Consider the following 19,037-nt stretch of genomic DNA (forward strand, 5'->3'; position numbering starts at 1 on the left):
ATTCATCTTCCGCAAAGATCAGAAAAGTTTGCCCCATGCCGAGACCGCTTGGTGGGAATGTACAAAACGCAGGGATTCCTCAATACAGACATTCTGCTCGGGGGTTATATTTGGGAAAATTTGTCACAAAAAAAATCATAATGGGCCTAAATTTACATAAACCGTCAAAATTTAGGTGACCTCAAGGGAGGCACCAGGTCTTATCATCAAAATGGAGATATTGGAGCAGGAACCATAAGATCAGGATAAGATAAGGGAAAAGAGGGGCAGACAGAACAGGGTGAGAAGGTGGTTTTTTTTAACAATACCCATTATTAGGGTTAAACGCCCCATTTTTTATATATTCTGAAAGGGTCAGTGGGGTGTCAGACCTTTGCCTGGCCGCCAATGAAACTACCTCAACATTAAAATAAGTAAGAACATTTTCTCTCTCCCTAGCCTAGTCTGACCCCAATTCCCACCAACCAGCCACCAATCTAACACCCCACTAAAAATGATATCTATTTTTTGAAGGATCGGGGTTGGGGGGTAAACGGTATATTTGAGGGTAGCGCTGGATGGTTTTTCTGCAGGAATCTTAGACTGATGCTCTCTGTCTCACCACCAGACACTAAAGATGGCGGAGAGAGGTACAGAAGCTGATGAAACAGTCATGGGCTCCCTGGGATTGGTCATCACAACGATCACATGACTGTTCAATCATCTGATTGGTTCTCACGGGACTGCCTCAGGTGTGATTTTCAACGGGAAATCCTGTCACAACTTTTATGGACTTACCAGTACGTCCACGGGGTAACGAACGGGTTAAGTAGCCTTGGATGTATAGCATCCGGCCCTGGGGTCTTGTCTACCTTAACGGTGTTTAATTGCTCAAGCGCTTTTTCCTGTATCCGCCAATCCCACATTGATGGCAACAGTTCCTTAAAACCAGCTAGCAGGGGCTCGAGGGGCTTCGTTGGTGTAATCAGAAGAAAAAATCTATCGGCTTTCCCTCTGTTCCCATCCCGGGAAGAACCAATATTTTTTTTCCCATTTGCATACATTTTGGGATTCGTTTTTCTCTCCGTAGCAATCAGTTTCTCATTTTCCCGTTATAATCGCCTTTCTGCAGGCATTGTTGGTTTCTTGGTTGCTTTTATAATGTCTGAATGTCGTTTTCTTGGGGTTTTTTTACCATTTCGGGTTAAAATAAAATCTGTGATTAAAACTTTACCTGGATTCGCAGCCTTTTCCGTTGGCCATCAGAGCTGATCCTCCGCATCACCGCCAATGTTTGGCGGCTTATAGCGGATTAACACGCGACCCTTTCTGCGCTGATCTCCGGCCAAAGTGTCTCCACAAAAGGGTCATCATTCATTTAGGGTTCGCATATAAACAATCCCACTCACTCCACCCCTTCTAAGAAGTGAGTAGCCTCGATAGCTCACTGACCAGTCATTCCATCAGGTTTCTGCCATACTGAACCTCACTTACCAGACAACAAAGGAAGGGATTCTTTACAGTGAGGGCAGTAAAGGTACGGAATCCACTGCCAAGGGAGGTGGTTATCAGATACATTAGATGCCTTCTAAAGGGGCCTCAATATTATCTTAGAAAGGCATGACATACAGGGATGTAAATAGAATAACATTAATATTTTAGAGCTTCTTGATCCAAGGAGAAATCCGATTGCCTCTTGGAGTCAAGCAGGAATTTTTTCCCCTGATGGCAGAATTCGAAGTCGCTTAATTAGCGTTTTTTGCCTTCTTTTGGATCAAGAGTAGGAAGGTTAGGTAGAAGGGTTGAACTTGATAGACTTTCTTCAACCTTATGTACCATGTAACTATGTAACATCTCCAGCTCTCCCACATTTAAGATCACTCCCCGTGTTTTGTTCATCCTTTGACAAACCCAGCTTTAATTTAACGTCCCTCCTTATAGTCTGTGCCAATCCCACCACTGCCCAAAGCTGGAAGCCCCTTCTAATTGTCTTTGACTACGTCTCCATCTCTGCCCTCCCCAGAACCTAGTTTGAAAATTCCTCTATCCATCATCTCTCCTAAAACCGCAGCCCCCTCATCAGGCGCTGTCCATCCCTGCCGACTGCAAAGTGTGCCCAGCGGCAGTACGGGGAGTCCGGAACCAGGGACACGGAGCACACGATCATCAGGGACTCATCGATGGTCAGGAAAACGGGACTGTATTGCTTAATACTCACACAGTATAGCACAGGACTATAAAAAGAACGGAGAATCGGGCAGGGAAAGAAATTCTGGAAACAGAGAGTGGAAACAAAATGAAAACAAACGAATCAGGGATGAGTTATTCGACAGAATGAAACAAAAGGGGGTCTTCCCGGGGGAAACAGCGCCATTCATTGGAGAAGAGGCATTAAGGCAGCATCAGTGCTGTGAGGCCAAAAAAGCTTCAGAGAAATATGGCGCTGATGAAATGTCACTTTGTCATCGTCCAGCTGGACATTTCATAGCGATGAGGGGTCCGGGTGAATGTACCTCAGAGCGGTGCCCCCACAGCGATGCTAGAGCAAATCCCGAAAACCTTGGAAAGTGGGGGACTTGCATGTACCAACGATGCAAAGAGGCCAGAGCTTACCAGTAATGCACCAACTATGAACAACCGGCAGCAGGGAAGGAACCCATGGTTCTCACCCAAGGAACAGGACCACAGTGAAGATACAAAAGCGCATGGACCCAGTGACCCCACAGAGCCAGCTTCATCCTGGAATGGTAAAAAAATTTCCCCCAAAAGTATCAAAACTAAACCAGTCAGTGCTTTAATAACAGTATGTAGCTAAAACATTGTCAGTGGCGGCTTTTTTTGGACATTTGCTCTGATGAATCTTGAGGCCTGACGCCTCTCCGGCTTCTCCTCCAGCGTCTACGAGCTCTTCGTGCTGGTGGGTTGAACGGGTCCAAACCCTCTGTGGTGAGTGCCGGTGAGGTCTCGCTGAGACTGTCACTAGCGGAAGACTCCTTGGAAGACTGTAGACTGCGCAGGAGGCGCTGCGTGCTGCTCATGCACTGTTGGTTGTGCTCTTTCTGCTGCTCTGCAAGAAGCAACAGATTGGAGGACAGCTTCTCGAAGATACTGTTCTGCTGCTGCATGGTCTGAGACAGAGCTGCTATGCTTTGGTTGAACGACCTCTGAAAAGCCTTGACATTTCTGTTTAACGCTTTAACGTTATTATTCAGGATATCCAGCTTCTTGGCCATCGTCCGCCTGAAATGACTCTGCTCGGCGTAAATCAAAGTAGTGTGATCCCTCAGGGTTTGTCGTCTGACATGAGACATTTGCTCTTGGGAAGTAATCGGCCTACATGTTTCCGGTCCTGTCTCCCTTAAAGCTTCCTCTTGAAATATTGATCTTGCATCTTCATTTTCAGGAAGGTTGTCTTCTGCATACTCCAGGTCATTAGTGTCATCGTGACCGACCATTTGGAGGTCCTCACCTTCACCCGTCTCATCGTCATCGGCGAGCTCTTGGCTATCATGAAGATCAGTCATGTAATGATCCGATGGTCCTCCTACAAGGAAAATGAGGTAAGTAACAGATTTTCGCAGAGGAAACCCCTTTTTACACCCATTCCTTGTGCCTGCACGGGTCTCGGTTCAACCCTGACAGCTCAACAGCCCTCGTGTGGTTTAGAAGTTGGGGTTTCTGGTTTTGCTGTTCTGGAGAGGTCGATTTAATATTTTTATCAGTGATATCACTATGGAGATGCATGAAAGGTAAGTCTGTTTAACCCACCCCTCCATGCCCCCATATCCCATACTGATCCACTGTATCATCACCACCCCCTCCTCCAGGTAGCTGCCCTGGGCACCTCTCTGCACCCAGACTCAGGGGGTCCAACCACTCTGCGGAGGTCTCATACTGGATCAACGCCCCCTATATACATTTAATTTCCCAAAATGTAACTGGACCAAAAATGACAGGGAGATAAACGATTAAGCCCTGCGTCCCCCCCCCCCCCCAAGGCTGCACACGCTGACCTCAGTCCCATTACCCCCCTTCCATCCGTGCCTCGCCAAAACCCTCTACTCTACTACCCCACTTTCTTAAATTCTTGGTATTTTTTTTTAAATTACTTGCCTGCAAAGTACTGATCCATCATCCTCCCGGAATCAGTAGCTCCAGGAACACCAGCGACAATGTCAGCTGAAATCATCTTCTCCATCACGCGCTCGTAAGGCCAAAAAGAGATGTTTAAAGGGGCTCCCCCACCTGTCGCCCTTCGATGTTTTGCAATTTTGCTGAGTTTGTCTTTTACTTTCCTCTTAATATCTGCGTATCTTTTCTTACAGTTTTGCACTGACCTGGGGTAGGCAGAAACAGCATTTACGGCGGACACAATCTCTCTCCACAGAGCGTTCTTCATGGCCGTCGAGTTGCGTGCCGCCAGTTTGCCGAACAGTCTGTCGTAATGCGGCATAATGCTATTGACCAGGACGTCGTTCTCCTCTTCGGAGAAGCGGATGTTGCGCTGGCGCTCTCGCTCGGCCTGCTGCGCCTGCAAAGGGTCCTCCAGCTGAAGGTCATCGCCGTCCACCTGATGCTGTAGAACTGGAGAAGATGTCTAGGTCTCAGGATCACTGCTAGACTACGCCATCAAAGTTTGGCTTTAAAGAAAAAAAACAAACCCAAGCTGCCACACGATGCGAGTCACTGCGCAGTCACACACTACAGCACCCCGGTCTGACGTGACACGAAACATATATCACGCGCAACACTCGGAGCCTCCTTATTTAACGGGAAACACTCTATACGGAGTCCCCTTATATCATGCCAAACACTCTATACGGAGTCCACTTATATCACGGCAAACACTCTATACGGAGTCCACTTATATCACGGCAAACACTCTATACGGAGTCCACTTATATCACGCCAAACACTCTATACGGAGTCCGCTTATATCACGCCAAACACTCTATACGGAGTCCCCTTATATCATGCCAAACACTCTATACGGAGTCCGCTTATATCACGCCAAACGCTCTATACAGAGTCCGCTTATATCACACCAAACGCTCTATACCGAGTCCGCTTATATCACGCCAAACACTCTATACCGAGTCCACTTATATCACGCCAAACGCTCTATACAGAGTCCGCTTATTTCACGCCACTCTATACGGACTCCGCTTATATCACGCCAAACGCTCTATACGGAGTCCGCTTATATCACGCCAAACACTCTATACCGAGTCCGCTTATATCACGCCAAAGGCTCTAAACCGAGTCCGCTTATATCACGCCAAACGCTCTATACGGAGTCCGCTTATATCACGCCAAACGCTCTATACGGAGTCCGCTTATATCACGCCAAACGCTCTATACAGAGTCCGCTTATATCATGCCAAACACTCTATACGGAGTCCGCTTATATCGCGCCAAACACTCTATACCGAGTCCGCTTATATCACGCCAAACGCTCTATACAGAGTCCGCTTATATCACGCCAAACGCTCTATACGGAGTCCGCTTATATCACGCCAAATGCTCTATACGGAGTCCGCTTATATCACGCCAAACGCTCTATACGGAGTCCGCTTATATCACGCCAAACGCTCTATACCGAATCCACTTATATCACTCTATACGGAGTCCGCTTATATCACGCCAAACACTCTATAAGGAGTCCGCTTATATCACGGGAAACACTCTATACGGAGTCTGCTTATATCACGCCAAACACTCTATACGGAGTCCGCTTATATCACGCCAAACACTCTATACGGAGTCCGCTTATATCACACCAAATGCTCTATACAGAGTCCGCTTATATCACGCCAAACGCTCTATACGGAGTCCGCTTATATCACGCCAAACACTCTATACGGAGTCGGCTTATATCACGCCAAACACTCTATACGGAGTCCGCTTATATCACGCCAAACACTCTATACGGAGTCCGCTTATATCACGGGAAACACTCTATACGGAGTCCGCTTATATCACGGGAAACACTCTATACGGAGTCCGCTTATATCACGGGAAACACTCTATATGGAGTCCGCTTATATCACGGGAAACACTCTATACGGAGTCCACTTATATCACGCCAAACATTCTATACGGAGTCCGCTTATATCACGCCAAACACTCTATACAGAGTCCGCTTATATCACGGGAAACACTCTATACGGAGTCCGCTTATATCACGCCAAACACTCTATACGGAGTCCGCTTATATCACGCCACTCTATACGGAGTCCGCTTATATCACGGGAAACACTCTATACGGAGTCCGCTTATATCACGCCAAACACTCTATACCGAGTGCGCTTATATCACGCCAAACGCTCTATACAGAGTCCGCTTATATCACGCCAAACACTCTATACAGAGTCCGCTTATATCACGCCAAACGCTCTATACAGAGTCCGCTTATATCACGCCAAACACTCTATACGGAGTCCGCTTATATCACGGGAAACACTCTATACGGAGTCCGCTTATATCACGCCAAACACTCTATACGGAGTCCGCTTATATCACGCCAAACGCTCTATACGGAGTCCGCTTATATCACGCCAAACGCTCTATACGGAGTCCGCTTATATCACGCCAAACACTCTAAACGGATAGGGCGAGCCGGCAGCAGGCCAACGGACAGGGAGAGTCGGCAGCAGGCTAACGGACAGGGCGAGCCGGCAGCAGGCTAACGGACAGGGCGAGCCGGCAGCAGGCTAACGGACAGGGCGAGCCGGCAGCAGGCAACATTTTAAGGAGGAATGTGAAGCGAGGCCCCAGAATTCCTAGGACTACCCCACGGGTCACCAGATCCAGAGATACAAGCAGCGCATGTTACTCACCAAGTCTTTTACAGACCGTACCAGACCAGAGCAGAGGCCAGGGCGCCCCAAGTTAATCTACCGAGATCGGCAGGGGCCACACAGGAGAAAATATACACAGGAGATTAAAGTGAGCTAAAGCACAAGACCAGTGAGCCGGCCCCTGTATAATGCATAGATAAATCAGTGACTGGCCCCTGTATAATGTATAGTTTAATCAGCGAGCCGGCCCCTGTATAATGCATAGTTTAATCAGTAACCGCCCCTGTATAATGTATAGATAAATCAGCGAGCCGGCCCCCTGTATAATGTATAGATAAATCAGTGACCGGCCCCTGTATAATGTATAGATAAATAAGTGACCGGCCCCCTGTATAATGTATAGATAAATCAGTGACCGGCCCCTGTATAATGTATAGATAAATCAGTGACCGGCCTCTGTATAATGTATAGATAAATCAGTGACCGGCCCCTGTATAATGTATAGATAAATCAGTGACTGGCCCCTGTATAATGTATAGTTTAATCAGCGAGCCGGCCCCTGTATAATGCATAGATAAATCAGTGACCGGCCCCTGTATAATGTATAGATAAATCAGTGACCGGCCCCTTTATAATGTATAGTTTAATCAGTGAGCCGACCCCTGTATAATGTATAGATAAATCAGTGACCGGCCCCTGTATAATGTATAGTTTAATCAGTGACCGGCCCCTGTATAATGTATAGTTTAATCAGTGAGCCGACCCCTGTATAATGTATAGATAAATCAGTGACCGGCCCCTGTATAATGTATAGTTAAATCAGCGAGATGCCCTTTATAACGTGTAGTTAAGTCTCATCTGACAGCAACATACAGAAGACAGGCCAGGCACACGCAGACAGCAATATACACGGACAGGAACTCACTCGTGTTGGTCTCGCTAGCCAGTCCCGTCTCTCCGTTCAGCTTGGGTTCCCACACACAGGGTTCATCCTCCGGTTCGATTTTCACTATAATGTCCGGGGAAGCACTGGAATAGCCAGACCTGAGCACCTCGTACCCTGCGAGACACACATGTGGTCACGACGGCAGGCAGCGAAAGGGGGTCACACGGCGGCAGGCAGCGAAAGGGGGTCACACGGCGCCAGGCAGGCAGCGAAGGGGGTCACACGGCGCCAGGCAGGCAGCGAAGGGGGTCACACGGCGCCAGGCAGGCAGCGAAGGGGGTCACACGGCGCCAGGCAGGCAGCGAAGGGGGTCACACGGCGCCAGGCAGGCAGCAAAGGGGGTCACACGGCGCCAGGCAGGCAGGCCTCACCCATCACTCACCTCGAGTGTCTCGTTTCTCAGTTACTTCTCGCTTCGTCTTTGGACCTGAACCAACCAATCCCCTCACAGATTCATTCTTCACCAGACCCTCCGGGGCGGCCGAATAATTCCCTGTTTATGACAGAAAGTGACCCTGAGACACGTCTGTGTGTCAACTAATCCCCCCCCCATCCCAGCTCCCGTGTGCCGTCACCAGGGACATGCAATCATTCAGTGTACAGGGCCCGGTAGTCTGGACAGCCTTTACACTTTAGACTTGGGTCCCCAGCTTATATGAGAGGGGCCCCTGAGACCGGGGCCCATGAGTTAGCTCCACAGATCACAGTACCGGCACTCGCCTGAGGAAGCACTCTGCACATGGATACTGTCTCCACGTTCTATCCGTGGCAAAGCACAGAGCGCACTGCAAAACACATTTTCATCTCCTCACCCAGAGAGTCGAGGAACAGGAAGTTGTCCTCCATCCTCCGAGACGAAGCGGGAGACGAGAGCCTGAAAGACATCGCATTCCATGTCATTAGAGACCACATTACACGCGTGACCGTCAGGGAGACGAGGTTCTGGGGCGTTACACGCGGGAACGGCGAGGTTCTAGTAATCACATTACACCTGCCTCAACCCCCCTCCCACTCACCAGCAGCCTGCCTCAGCCCCCCTCCCACTCACCAGCCCCTGCCTCATCCCCTCCTCCCACTCACCAGCCCCTGCCTCAACCCCCCCTCGCACTCACCAGAAGCCTGCCTCAGCACCCCTCCCACTCACCAGCCTCTGCCTCATCCCCTCCTCCCACTCACCAGCCCCTGCCTCAACCCCCCTCCCACTCACAGCAGCCTGCCTCAGCCCCCTCCCACTCACCAGCCCCTGCCTCAGACCCCCTCCCACTCACCAGCCCCTGCCTCAACCCCCCTCCCACTCACCAGCAGCCTGCCTCAGCCCCCCTCCCACTCACCAGCCCCTGCCTCATCCACTCCTCCCACTCACCAGCCCCTGCCTCATCCCCTCCTCCCACTCACCAGCCCCTGCCTCATCCCCTCCTCCCACTCACCAGCCCCTGCCCCATCCCCTCCTCCCACTCACCAGCCCCCCATCCCACTCACCAGCCCCTGCCTCAGCCCCCCTCCCACTCACCAGCCCCTGCCTCAGACCCCCTCCCACTCACCAGCAGCCTGCCTCAGCCCCCCTCCCACTCACCAGCCCCTGCCTCAACCCCCCTCCCACTCACCAGCAGCCTGCCTCAGCCCCCCTCCCACTCACCAGCCCCTGCCTCATCCCCTCCTCCCACTCACCAGCCCCTGCCTCATCCCCTCCTCTCACTCACCAGCCCCTGCCTCATCCCCTCCTCCCACTCACCAGCCCCTGCCACATCCCCTCCTCCCACTCACCAGCCCCCCATCCCACTCACCAGCCTCTGCTTCATCCCTCCATCCCACTCACCAGCCCCTGCCTCAGCACCCCTCCCACTCACCAGCCCCTGCCTCAGCCCCCCTCCCACTCACCAGCAGCCTGCCTCAGCCCCCTCCCACTCACAAGCCCCTGCCTCATCCCCTCCTCCCACTCACCAGCCCCTGCCTCATCCCCTCCTCCCACTCACCAGCCCCTGCCTCATCCCCTCCTCCCACTCACCAGCCCCTGCCTCATCCCCCTTCCACTCACCTGCCTCATCCCCTCCTCCCACTCATCAGCCCTTGCCTCCCTCCCACTCACCAGCAGCCTGCCTCAGCCCCTCCTCCCACTCACCAGCCCCTGCCTCATCCCCTCCTTCCACGCACCAGCCCCCCATCCCACTCACCAGCCCCTGCCTCAGCACCCCTCCCACTCACCAGCCCCTGCGTCAGCCCCTCTCCCACTCACCAGCCTCTGTCTCAGTTCCCTTCCACTCACCTGCCCCTGCCTCATCCCCTCCTCCCACTCACCAGCCCCTGCCTCATCCCCTCCTCCCACTCACCAGCCCCTGCCTCAGCCCCCCTCCCACTCACCAGCCCCTGCCTCATCCCCTCCTCCCACTCAACAGTCCCTGCCTCATCCTCTCCTCCCACTCACCAGTCCCTGCCTCATCCCCTCCTCCCACTCAACAGTCCCTGCCTCATCCTCTCCTCCCACTCAACAGTCCCTGCCTCATCCTCTCCTCCCACTCACCAGTCCCTGCCTCATCCCCTTCTCCCACTCACCAGTCCCTGCCTCATCCCCTCCTCCCACTCACCAGCCCCTGCCTCATCCCCTGTCCCTTCCCTCCCACCAGCCCCTGCCTCAGCCCCCCTCCCTCTCACCAGCCCCTGCCTCAGCCCCCCTCCCTCTCACCAGCCCCTGCCTCAGCCCCCCCCTCCCTCTCACCAGCCCCTGCCTCTCACCAGCCCCTGCCTCAGCCCCCCTCCCTCTCACCAGCCCCTGCCTCAGCCCCCCTCCCTCTCACCAGCCCCTGTCTCAGCCCCCCTCCCTCTCACCAGCCCCTGCCTCAGCCCCCCCTCTCACCAGCCCCTACCTCAGCCCCCCCTCCCTCTCACCAGCCCCTGCCTCAGCCCCCCTCCCTCCCACCAGCCCCTGCCTCAGCCCCCCTCCCTCCCACCAGCCCCTGCCTCAGCCCCCCTCCCTCTCACCAGCCCCTGCCTCAGCCCCCCTCCCACCAGCCCCTGCCTCAGCCCCTCCTGCCTCTCACCAGCCCCTGCCTCAGCCCCCCCCTCCCTCTCACCAGCCCCTGCCTCAGCCCCCCCTCCCTCTCACCAGCCCCTGCCTCAGCCCCCCTCCCTCTCACCAGCCCCTGCCTCAGCCCCCCCTCCCTCTCACCAGCCCCCGCCTCAGCCCCCCTCCCTCTCACCAGCCCCCCCTCTCACCAGCCCCTGCCTCAGCCCCCCCCTCCCTCTCACCAGCCCGTCCCTCTCACCAGCCCCTGCCTCAGCCCCCCCCTCTTACCAGCCCCTGCCTCAGCCCCCCCCTCCCTCTCACCAGCCCCTGCCTCAGCCCCCCCTCCCTCTCACCAGCCCCTGCCTCAGCCCCCCCTCCCTCTCACCAGCCCCTGCCTCAGCCCCCCCCTCCCTCTCACCAGCCCCTGCCTCAGCCTCCCCCCTCCCTCTCACCAGCCCCTGCCTCAGCCCCCCCCTCCCTCTCACCAGCCCCTGCCTCAGCCCCCCCCCTCCCTCTCACCAGCCCCTGCCTCAGCCCCCCCCTCCCTCTCACCAGCCCCTGCCTCAGCCCCCCCCTCCCTCTCACCAGCCCCTGCCTCAGCCCCCCCCTCCCTCTCACCAGCCCCTGCCTCAGCCCCCCCCCTCCCTCTCACCAGCCCCTGCCTCAGCCCCCCCCCTCCCTCTCACCAGCCCCTGCCTCAGCCCCCCCCCTCCCTCTCACCAGCCCCTGCCTCAGCCCCCCCCCTCCCTCTCACCAGCCCCTGCCTCAGCCCCCCAACTTGTACTCACTGACTGACTGACATGTGCCTCCCCCTCACCTGGCCTCAGGCCGGATCCCCGCCACCTCCTCCTGTCTCCCCGCTCAGACCCTGGTCCCTGGCTTTTCTCTCACTGATAACTGGGATTTGTAGTTCGGGCCTCGTTATCGCCCTCTATAAACCGCGCAAACTAACTACAAGACCCGTCAACATTTTGCAAAACGTCACTTCCGGCTTAGAAACCCCACGATGACCGGAAGCTAAAACACAAGGGAGCCGAAACTACATCTCCCATAATGCCCTGCTGTTGATCACTTCCAGGTTAGAAACTACATCTCCCATCAGGCCCCGCGGTCGCTTGTTTTCGGGTCAGGAGGTATAATAGTGGTTTAGACGCGTACTTTGGCTTGTTCTACAGTGTTTTTTTTTTCTTTCCTCCTGCTGAATTTTCTGTTTCGCGTGGCCTCGGTTCACTGATTCAGGAGCGGGCGGGAGTCTGTGGTCTGCCGGGGGCCGCAGCGCGACCCTGTGCGCTGTGGATCTGTGGCCCCCGTGGTATATGGGGGGGTTGTGGATCTGTGGTATATGTAGTGTGTTGGGGGAGGTTTGTGGATCTGTGGTATATGTAGTGTGTGTGCGGGGAGGGGGGTTGTGGATCTGTGGTATATGTAGTGTGTGGGGGGTGGTGTGGATCTGTGGTATATGTAGTGTGTGGGGGTGGTGTGGATCTGTGGTATATGTAGTGTGTGGGGGTGGTGTGGATCTGTGGTATATGTAGTGTGTGTGTGGGGTGTGGATCTGTGGTATATGTAGTGTGTGTGTGTGTGGGGTGTGGATCTGTGGTATATGTAGTGTGTGTGGGGGGTGGTGTGGATCTGTGGTATATGTAGTGTGTGGGGGTGGTGTGGATCTGTGGTATATGTAGTGTGTGTGTGGGGTGTGGATCTGTGGTATATGTAGTGTGTGGGGTGTGGATCTGTGGTATATGTAGTGTCTGTGTGTGGGGTGTGGATCTGTGGTATATGTAGTGTGTGTGTGGGGTGTGGATCTGTGGTATATGTAGTGTGTGTGGGGGGTGGTGTGGATCTGTGGTATATGTAGTGTGTGGGGGTGGTGTGGATCTGTGGTATATGTAGTGTGTGTGTGGGGTGTGGATCTGTGGTATATGTAGTGTGTGTGTGGGGTGTGGATCTGTGGTATATGTAGTGTGTGTGTGGGGTGTGGATCTGTGGTATATGTAGTGTGTGTGGGGTGTGGATCTGTGGTATATGTAGTGTGTGTGTGGGGTGTGGATCTGTGGTATATGTAGTGTGTGTGTGGGGTGTGGATCTGTGGTATATGTAGTGTGTGTCGGGGGGGTTGTGGATCTGTGGTATATGTAGTGTGTGTGGGGGGTGGTGTGGATCTGTGGTATATGTAGTGTGTGTCGGGGGTGTTTGTGGATCTGTGGTATATGTAGTGTGTGTCGGGGGTGTTTGTGGATCTGTGGTATATGTAGTGTGTGTCGGGGGTGTTTGTGGATCTGTGGTATATGTAGTGTGTGTCGGGGGTGTTTGTGGATCTGTGGTATATGTAGTGTGTGGGGGGTGTGGATCTGTGGTATATGTAGTGTGTGTCGGGGGGGCTTGTGGATCTGTGGTATATGTAGTGTGTGTTGGGGTGTTTGTGGATCTGTGGTATATGTAGTGTGGGGTGTGGATCTGTGGTATATGTAGTGTGTGGGGGGTGTGGACCCGCGGTATATGTAGTGTGTGTCGGGGGGTTTGTGGATCTGTGGTATATGTAGTGTGTGTGTCGGGGGGGGTTTGGATCTGTGGTATATGTAGTGTGTGTGTCGGAGGAGGGGTTTGTGGATCTGTGGTATATGTAGTGTGTGTCGGGGGGTACGTGTGTACATAGATGACAAAGGAAGGGATTCTTTACAGTGAGGGCAGTAAAGGTACGGAATCCACTGCCAAGGGAGGTGGTTATCAGATACATTAGATGCCTTCTAAAGGGGCCTGGATATTTTCTTAGAAAGGCACGATATACAGGGATATAAATAGAATAACATTAAAATTTTAGAGCTTCTTGATCCGAGGAGAAATCCGATTGCCTTTTGGAGTCCAGAAGGAATTTTTTTTCCCCTGATGGCAGAGTTCGAAGTCGCGTAACTAGGGGTTTTTAGCGTAACTAGGGGTTTTTTTTGCCGCCTTTTGGACCAAGAGTAGGAAGGTTGGGTAGAAGTGTTAAACTTGATGGACTATATGTAACTCTGTAACAATGAGAACCGGTATATGGGGGGGTATTCCTGCCCCCCCCCCCCGGGTTATTCCGGCCAAGCGGCGGTTCGTGTCGAGTCTTTCCATCTGAAGAAGAGATCTCTGAGGTCCCGTACGTTTATGGAAACATATTTTTATGCCGTCCCAATAAATGTTATCAACTAAAGACTCCGTTTTCTTCTTCGTTGGAAGAAATTCTGAGTAAAGTAGAGCGTTTCTATTTAATGTGTTTGTTTTTTGTAGGGATGCACCGATATATTGGTGGCCGAAAAGGGCATTATCAGCAAAATGCCGAAACAAACAAACAAAAAAAAACGCCCGAAAATAATCGTCCGCAGGGGCCGGGCTGCTTATTTGTGCGATGGGTGCGCAGTGTGTGAGCAGCGTCTAATGTACCAGCCAGGAAAAGCAGGAACTCAGTGGAGTCATGTGAATGCACGTCACGTGACTCTGCCCCGTTCCTTCTTCCACTGGGGGCGGGGCCAGAGAAGCTGCTCGCACAGCCAGGACCCTTTTGGTGTGTTAACCACACTTTTATTAAAAGTAACACACCAAAATTGGACAGAAAAATTTGAGAACAATATTGATATATATGATTAACAGTAATCACACTCCTATGCCAAATCAGCCAGTACATGCTGGAATCTGGGTATGCCTGGGCATGATAGGAGTGTGATTGCCGTTAACCATATATATATTATTTTTATTATTTTTAGTCTAATTTTGGTGTGTTACTTTTATTAAAAGTGTGGCTTTTTATTTTTTTATTTTATAAAAAAGGTTGGGCGGTCATCTTTGGTTTCGGCCAAGTGAATCCTGAAATTTCGGTTTCCGTCCCTGATCTTCATTTCAGTGCATCCCTAGTTTTTTGGGTTGTAAATGTACGATTATCATTTCAAACAGAAAAAAGCAAGAAATATGGTGGGAACGTTAAGCAGCTCTGGGCTTTAGGATTTGAAATACTATTTGACTTGAAGGGGTTAAAGGCATTTGTCCTAAGGAGACCCTTGATAAGTGAAGGTCTCAGTAGCCCTTCCCCCATAGCAGGAAATAGTTCCTGATCCCTCTGTTTCCTGTATAAGGGCTGCTGGGAACTGTAGTTTTTTCATTCCTACAGCTACAGACTGTGCAAGGGACTACAGCTCCCGGTATGCACCGTGGGTCAGACCGCAGGTCAGTGTGTGAGGCTTGTGCAGGGATGTGGGGATTCTGGGATTGGGTGTGTTGGGGGTGTGATGGTTCTCGTGAGGTGTGTGTTGGGGGTGTGATGGTTCTCGTGAGGTGTGTGTTGGGGGTGCGATGGTTCTTGTGAGATGTAGGTGTGTTGGGGGTGTGATGGTTCTTGTGAGATGTAGGTGTGTTGGGGGTGTGATGGTTCTTGTGAGGTGTAGGTGTGTTGGGGGTGTGATGGTTCTCGTGAGGTGTGTGTGTTGGGGATGTGATGGTTCTCGTGAGGTGTGTGTGTTGGGGGTAGCGATGGTTCTCGTGAGGTCTGTGTGTGTGTTGGGGTAGCGATGGTTCTTGTGAGGTTTGTGTGTCCCAGCTGTACGCGTGTTATATGGATATATATGTATGGGAGTGCAGGGGTTTCTGTCTGTACGCATGATGTATGGGGGTGTGGGGGGTTTCCGGCTGTACGCGCGCTGTATGGATATGGGGCAGGCTGACTCTCCTAGCAGCCAGGAGAGTAGCCTCTCCAGCATAGTGTGGAGCCAGAAGTCTAGGAAGGCTAGACAGGTGCTGGTGGTAGGGGATTCAATTATAAGGAAGGTTGATAGGGTAATCTGTCGCCAGGACCCTGAATGCGGTCTCCCAGGTGCTCGGGTTCGAGATATTGTGGACCGGGTAGATAGATTGTTAGATAGGGTAGATAGGGGCTGGAGATGATCCAGCAATCGTAGTACATGTTGGTACAAACAACATAGTTTAAGGGCAGGTGGGGGGTCCTTAAAAATGATTTTAGGGCACTAGGTCAGAAACTAAGGCAAAGGACCTCCAAGGGTAATGTTCTCTGGAAGATTACCAGTACCACGCGCTACTTCAGAGAGACAGCGGGAGCTTAGGGAGATCAATGTGCGGCTAAGAGCGTGGTGTAAGAAAGAGGGATTTGGGTTTTTGGAGAACTGGGCAGACTTTGCAGTCGGCTACAGACTCTACAGCAGGGATGGACGGCACCGCAATGAAGAGGGGGCTGCAGTGCTAGGGGAGAGGATGGCTAGGGGTATTGAGGATCTTTTAAACTATGTTCTGGGGGGGGGGGGTGATAGAAATGAAGTGCTAGCTAGAGTAGACTGGGAAGGGGGTCTAGCTATGGGAAAAGGGGGTGAGAGCATTGGTGAGGTTAGCACAGACAATATGGTGTTGCATAGTACAAAACCTGCTGTCAAGAATTATTTGTCAACTGTTACACCAGAAATGGGTAGTAACCTTAAATGTCTTTTAGCAAAGACGCTTGTCAAACAAAATGGGTGAGCTGGAAATATTGGTAAGTAATGAACAATATGACTTGATCGGTATCACGGAAATGCGGTGGGATGATACACATGACTGGTCAGTAAACTTACAAGGATATTCACTTTTTAGAAGGGACAGAGTAAATAGAAAAGGGGGAGGGATATGTTTATATGCAAACCCTAAACTAAAGCCCAGTATTAAGGAAGCTGCGCATGATGACAGTAGTAATGTGGAGACGCTGTGGGTAGCGATTAACCTAGATAGTAGAAAGAGTCACACACTACTTGTGGGTTATGCTACAAGCCACCAAACATTAGTAATGAGGGGGAAGATCAGCTGCTATTTCAAACTGAAAAGGCTTCAAATAGGAATGAAGTTTTAATCATGGGAGATTTTAATTACCCAGATATAGATTGGATTAGTGAAACTAGTTCCACGACAGGCAGCAAGTTTCTGAACCTGCTGAATGACCAATTTATGTCGCAATTAGTATAGACCCCAACCAGAATGGATGCCTGTCTGGATCTGGTAATAACTAACAATGAGGAACTTATCTCAAACATTAAAGTAAGAGAACACTCGGGGAATAGTGACCATAACATGGCTTCATCTGAGATTAATTCCAAAAAGCAAATGGGTAACTGCTCTACCATGACACTTAATTCAGAAGGGCAAACTTTGACAGGCTAAGGTCCACCATGGAACGTATAGACTGGGATGGATTGTTCTCTGGGTTAAACACAGAGGACACATGGAATACCTGTAAGCACACATTGCAAAGTTACACATCCCAATATATACCTATGGGAAACAAATACAAAAGAAACAAATCAAAACCAATGTGGCTTACCTGAAAAATGAAACGGGAAATAAGAAATAAACAATTGGCGTTTAAGCATTATAAAAGCGAGGGGTCGGTAGTATCATTTATGGCATACAAAGCATGCAAAAAGGAGATTAAAATGGCTAAACTAGAAAATGAGAAACTTATTGCCAGGAAAAGTAAAACCAATCCCAAGAAATGTTTTAAGTATGTGAATGGAAAAAAGTTAAAGGTAGAGAATGTTGGTCCTTTATGATCTGAAACTGGAAATTTGGTTAGTGAGGACAGAGAGAAAGCCGACATCTTAAATGCTTTTTTTCCTTCTGTTTATACCAAGGAAGAACCGATGACGGAGCCGCTGCTGGCTAATTTTAAGGAACCGTTGCAGCAAACATGGGATTGGCTGACACAAGAAAAAGTGCTCAAGCAATTAAATAATGTTAAGGTAGACAAGGCCCCTGGGCCGGATGGTAAACACCCAAGGGTACTGAAGGAGTTAAGCCTAACTCTGGCCCAACCATTCTTACTAATCTTTAGGGATTCTTTCAGCTCGGGCATAGTTCCATTAGATTGGCGCAAGGCAGATGTTGTGCCCATATTTAAAAAGGGATCAAAATCTCAACCGGGCAATTACCGGCCAGTAAGCCTAACATCGGTAGTGGGGGAATTATTTCAAGGGTTGCTAAAGGTTATATAAATAAAAGATAATAATAAAAGGCTACTCTATAAATGAACAGAAATAGGCTTCGGGGCAAATGTCTGTCTGTGGATCAGAAATCGGCTGAAAGATAGAATGCAGAGGGTTGTTGCGAATGGATGTTTCTCAGTCTGTACGCAGGTATTAAGTGGAGGCCTCAGGGGTCTCTCCTCGGTCCTCTTCTTTTTAATTTATTTATAAATGATCTCCCAGGCTGCATTGAGAGCCATGTCACAGGTTTTGCTGATGACACAAAATGAGGCCGGGTAATTCAGACTAATCTGCATGTTTCTTCTTTGCAGGAAGATTTAGACAGAGTTGGGGACGGGGCGGGCGAGCTGCTGGGAAAAGCCTGGCTGGATTTATTTTGTTTGGTTGGAGGTTTTTTTTTTGGGGGGGGGAGAAAGCCGTCCCAACCTAGAGAGGAAATAAACCCCTGTGTTTAGGTAGCGCTCAGGTGAGCAAGGGTTTATTTTTGTTTGTTTAGCTGCTGATTTGAAGAAAATAAATATTTAAATGTTATCTGGATCTGGAATTGGCTTTTATATTACCCTAGAAGACAAGTGATTCTGAAAGCTCTCTGACTAACTCCTTGTGCTTTAAAGGACATTCAGTTACAATATGTATGGGGGTGCGGGGGTTCCGGGCTGTACGCGCACTGTATGGATATATATATATATGTGTGTGTGTGGGGGTCCATATATATATATATATATATATATATATATATATATATATATATATATATATATATATATAATATATAGGGGGTGCGGGGGTTCCGGCTGTACGCGCGCTGTATGGATATATATATATATATATATATATATATATATATATGTGTGTGTGTGTGTGTGGGGGGGGGGGGTCCATATATATATATATATATATAATATGAATATATAGGGGGTGCGGGGGGTTCTGGCTGTACGCGCATTATGTATGGGTGTGCAGGTGTTCCGGCTGTACGCGCGCTGTATGGATATATATATATATATGGGGGGGTGCATATATATATATATAATATAATAGGGGGTGCGGGGGTTCCGGCTGTACGCGCACTGTATGGATATATATATATGTGTGTGCGGGGGTCCATATATATATATGAATATATAATATATAGGGGGTGCGGGGGGTTCCGGCTGTACGCGCATTATATATGTATGGGGGTGCGGGGGTTCCGGCTGTACGCGCAGTGTATGGATATATATATGTGTGTGTGGGGGTGCATATATATATATATATATATATATATATATATATATATATATATATATATATAGGGGGGTGCGGGGGGTTCCGGCTGTACGCGCATT

The 19,037-nt window shown here is 50.6% G+C and overlaps 1 protein-coding gene across 1 annotated transcript; it reads right to left on the reverse strand.

Annotated features, from left to right (window-relative positions):
- Positions 1-2,160: 2,160 nt before the first annotated feature.
- Positions 2,161-11,681, reverse strand: LOC128482647 (uncharacterized). Its single transcript, XM_053458467.1, has 6 exons — positions 11,544-11,681; positions 8,538-8,599; positions 8,108-8,218; positions 7,705-7,839; positions 4,093-4,563; positions 2,161-3,523 (listed from the first exon to the last, which is right to left on the reverse strand). The coding sequence occupies exons 2-6, from the start codon at positions 8,569-8,571 to the stop codon at positions 2,802-2,804; spliced, it is 1,473 nt and encodes a 490-aa protein (XP_053314442.1). The 5' UTR covers positions 8,572-8,599; positions 11,544-11,681; the 3' UTR covers positions 2,161-2,801.
- Positions 11,682-19,037: the final 7,356 nt, after the last annotated feature.

The sequence above is a fragment of the Spea bombifrons genome, chromosome 3 (assembly GCF_027358695.1).
Source record: "Spea bombifrons isolate aSpeBom1 chromosome 3, aSpeBom1.2.pri, whole genome shotgun sequence".
Classification (NCBI taxonomy): domain Eukaryota; kingdom Metazoa; phylum Chordata; class Amphibia; order Anura; family Pelobatidae; genus Spea; species Spea bombifrons.

What these genes read in the sequence shown, in the direction of transcription:
- LOC128482647 (XM_053458467.1), bottom strand. Translation starts at nt 8,571, where the DNA reads ATGGAGGACAACTTCCTGTTCCTCGACTCTCTGG. An exon ending in CCTGTTCCTCGACTCTCTGG is followed by an intron (nt 8,219 to 8,537) that starts GTGAGGAGATGA and finishes TGTCATAAACAG; the next exon opens with GGAATTATTCGGCCGCCCCG. An exon ending in GGCTAGCGAGACCAACACGA is followed by an intron (nt 4,564 to 7,704) that starts GTGAGTTCCTGT and finishes CATCTTCTCCAG; the next exon opens with TTCTACAGCATCAGGTGGAC.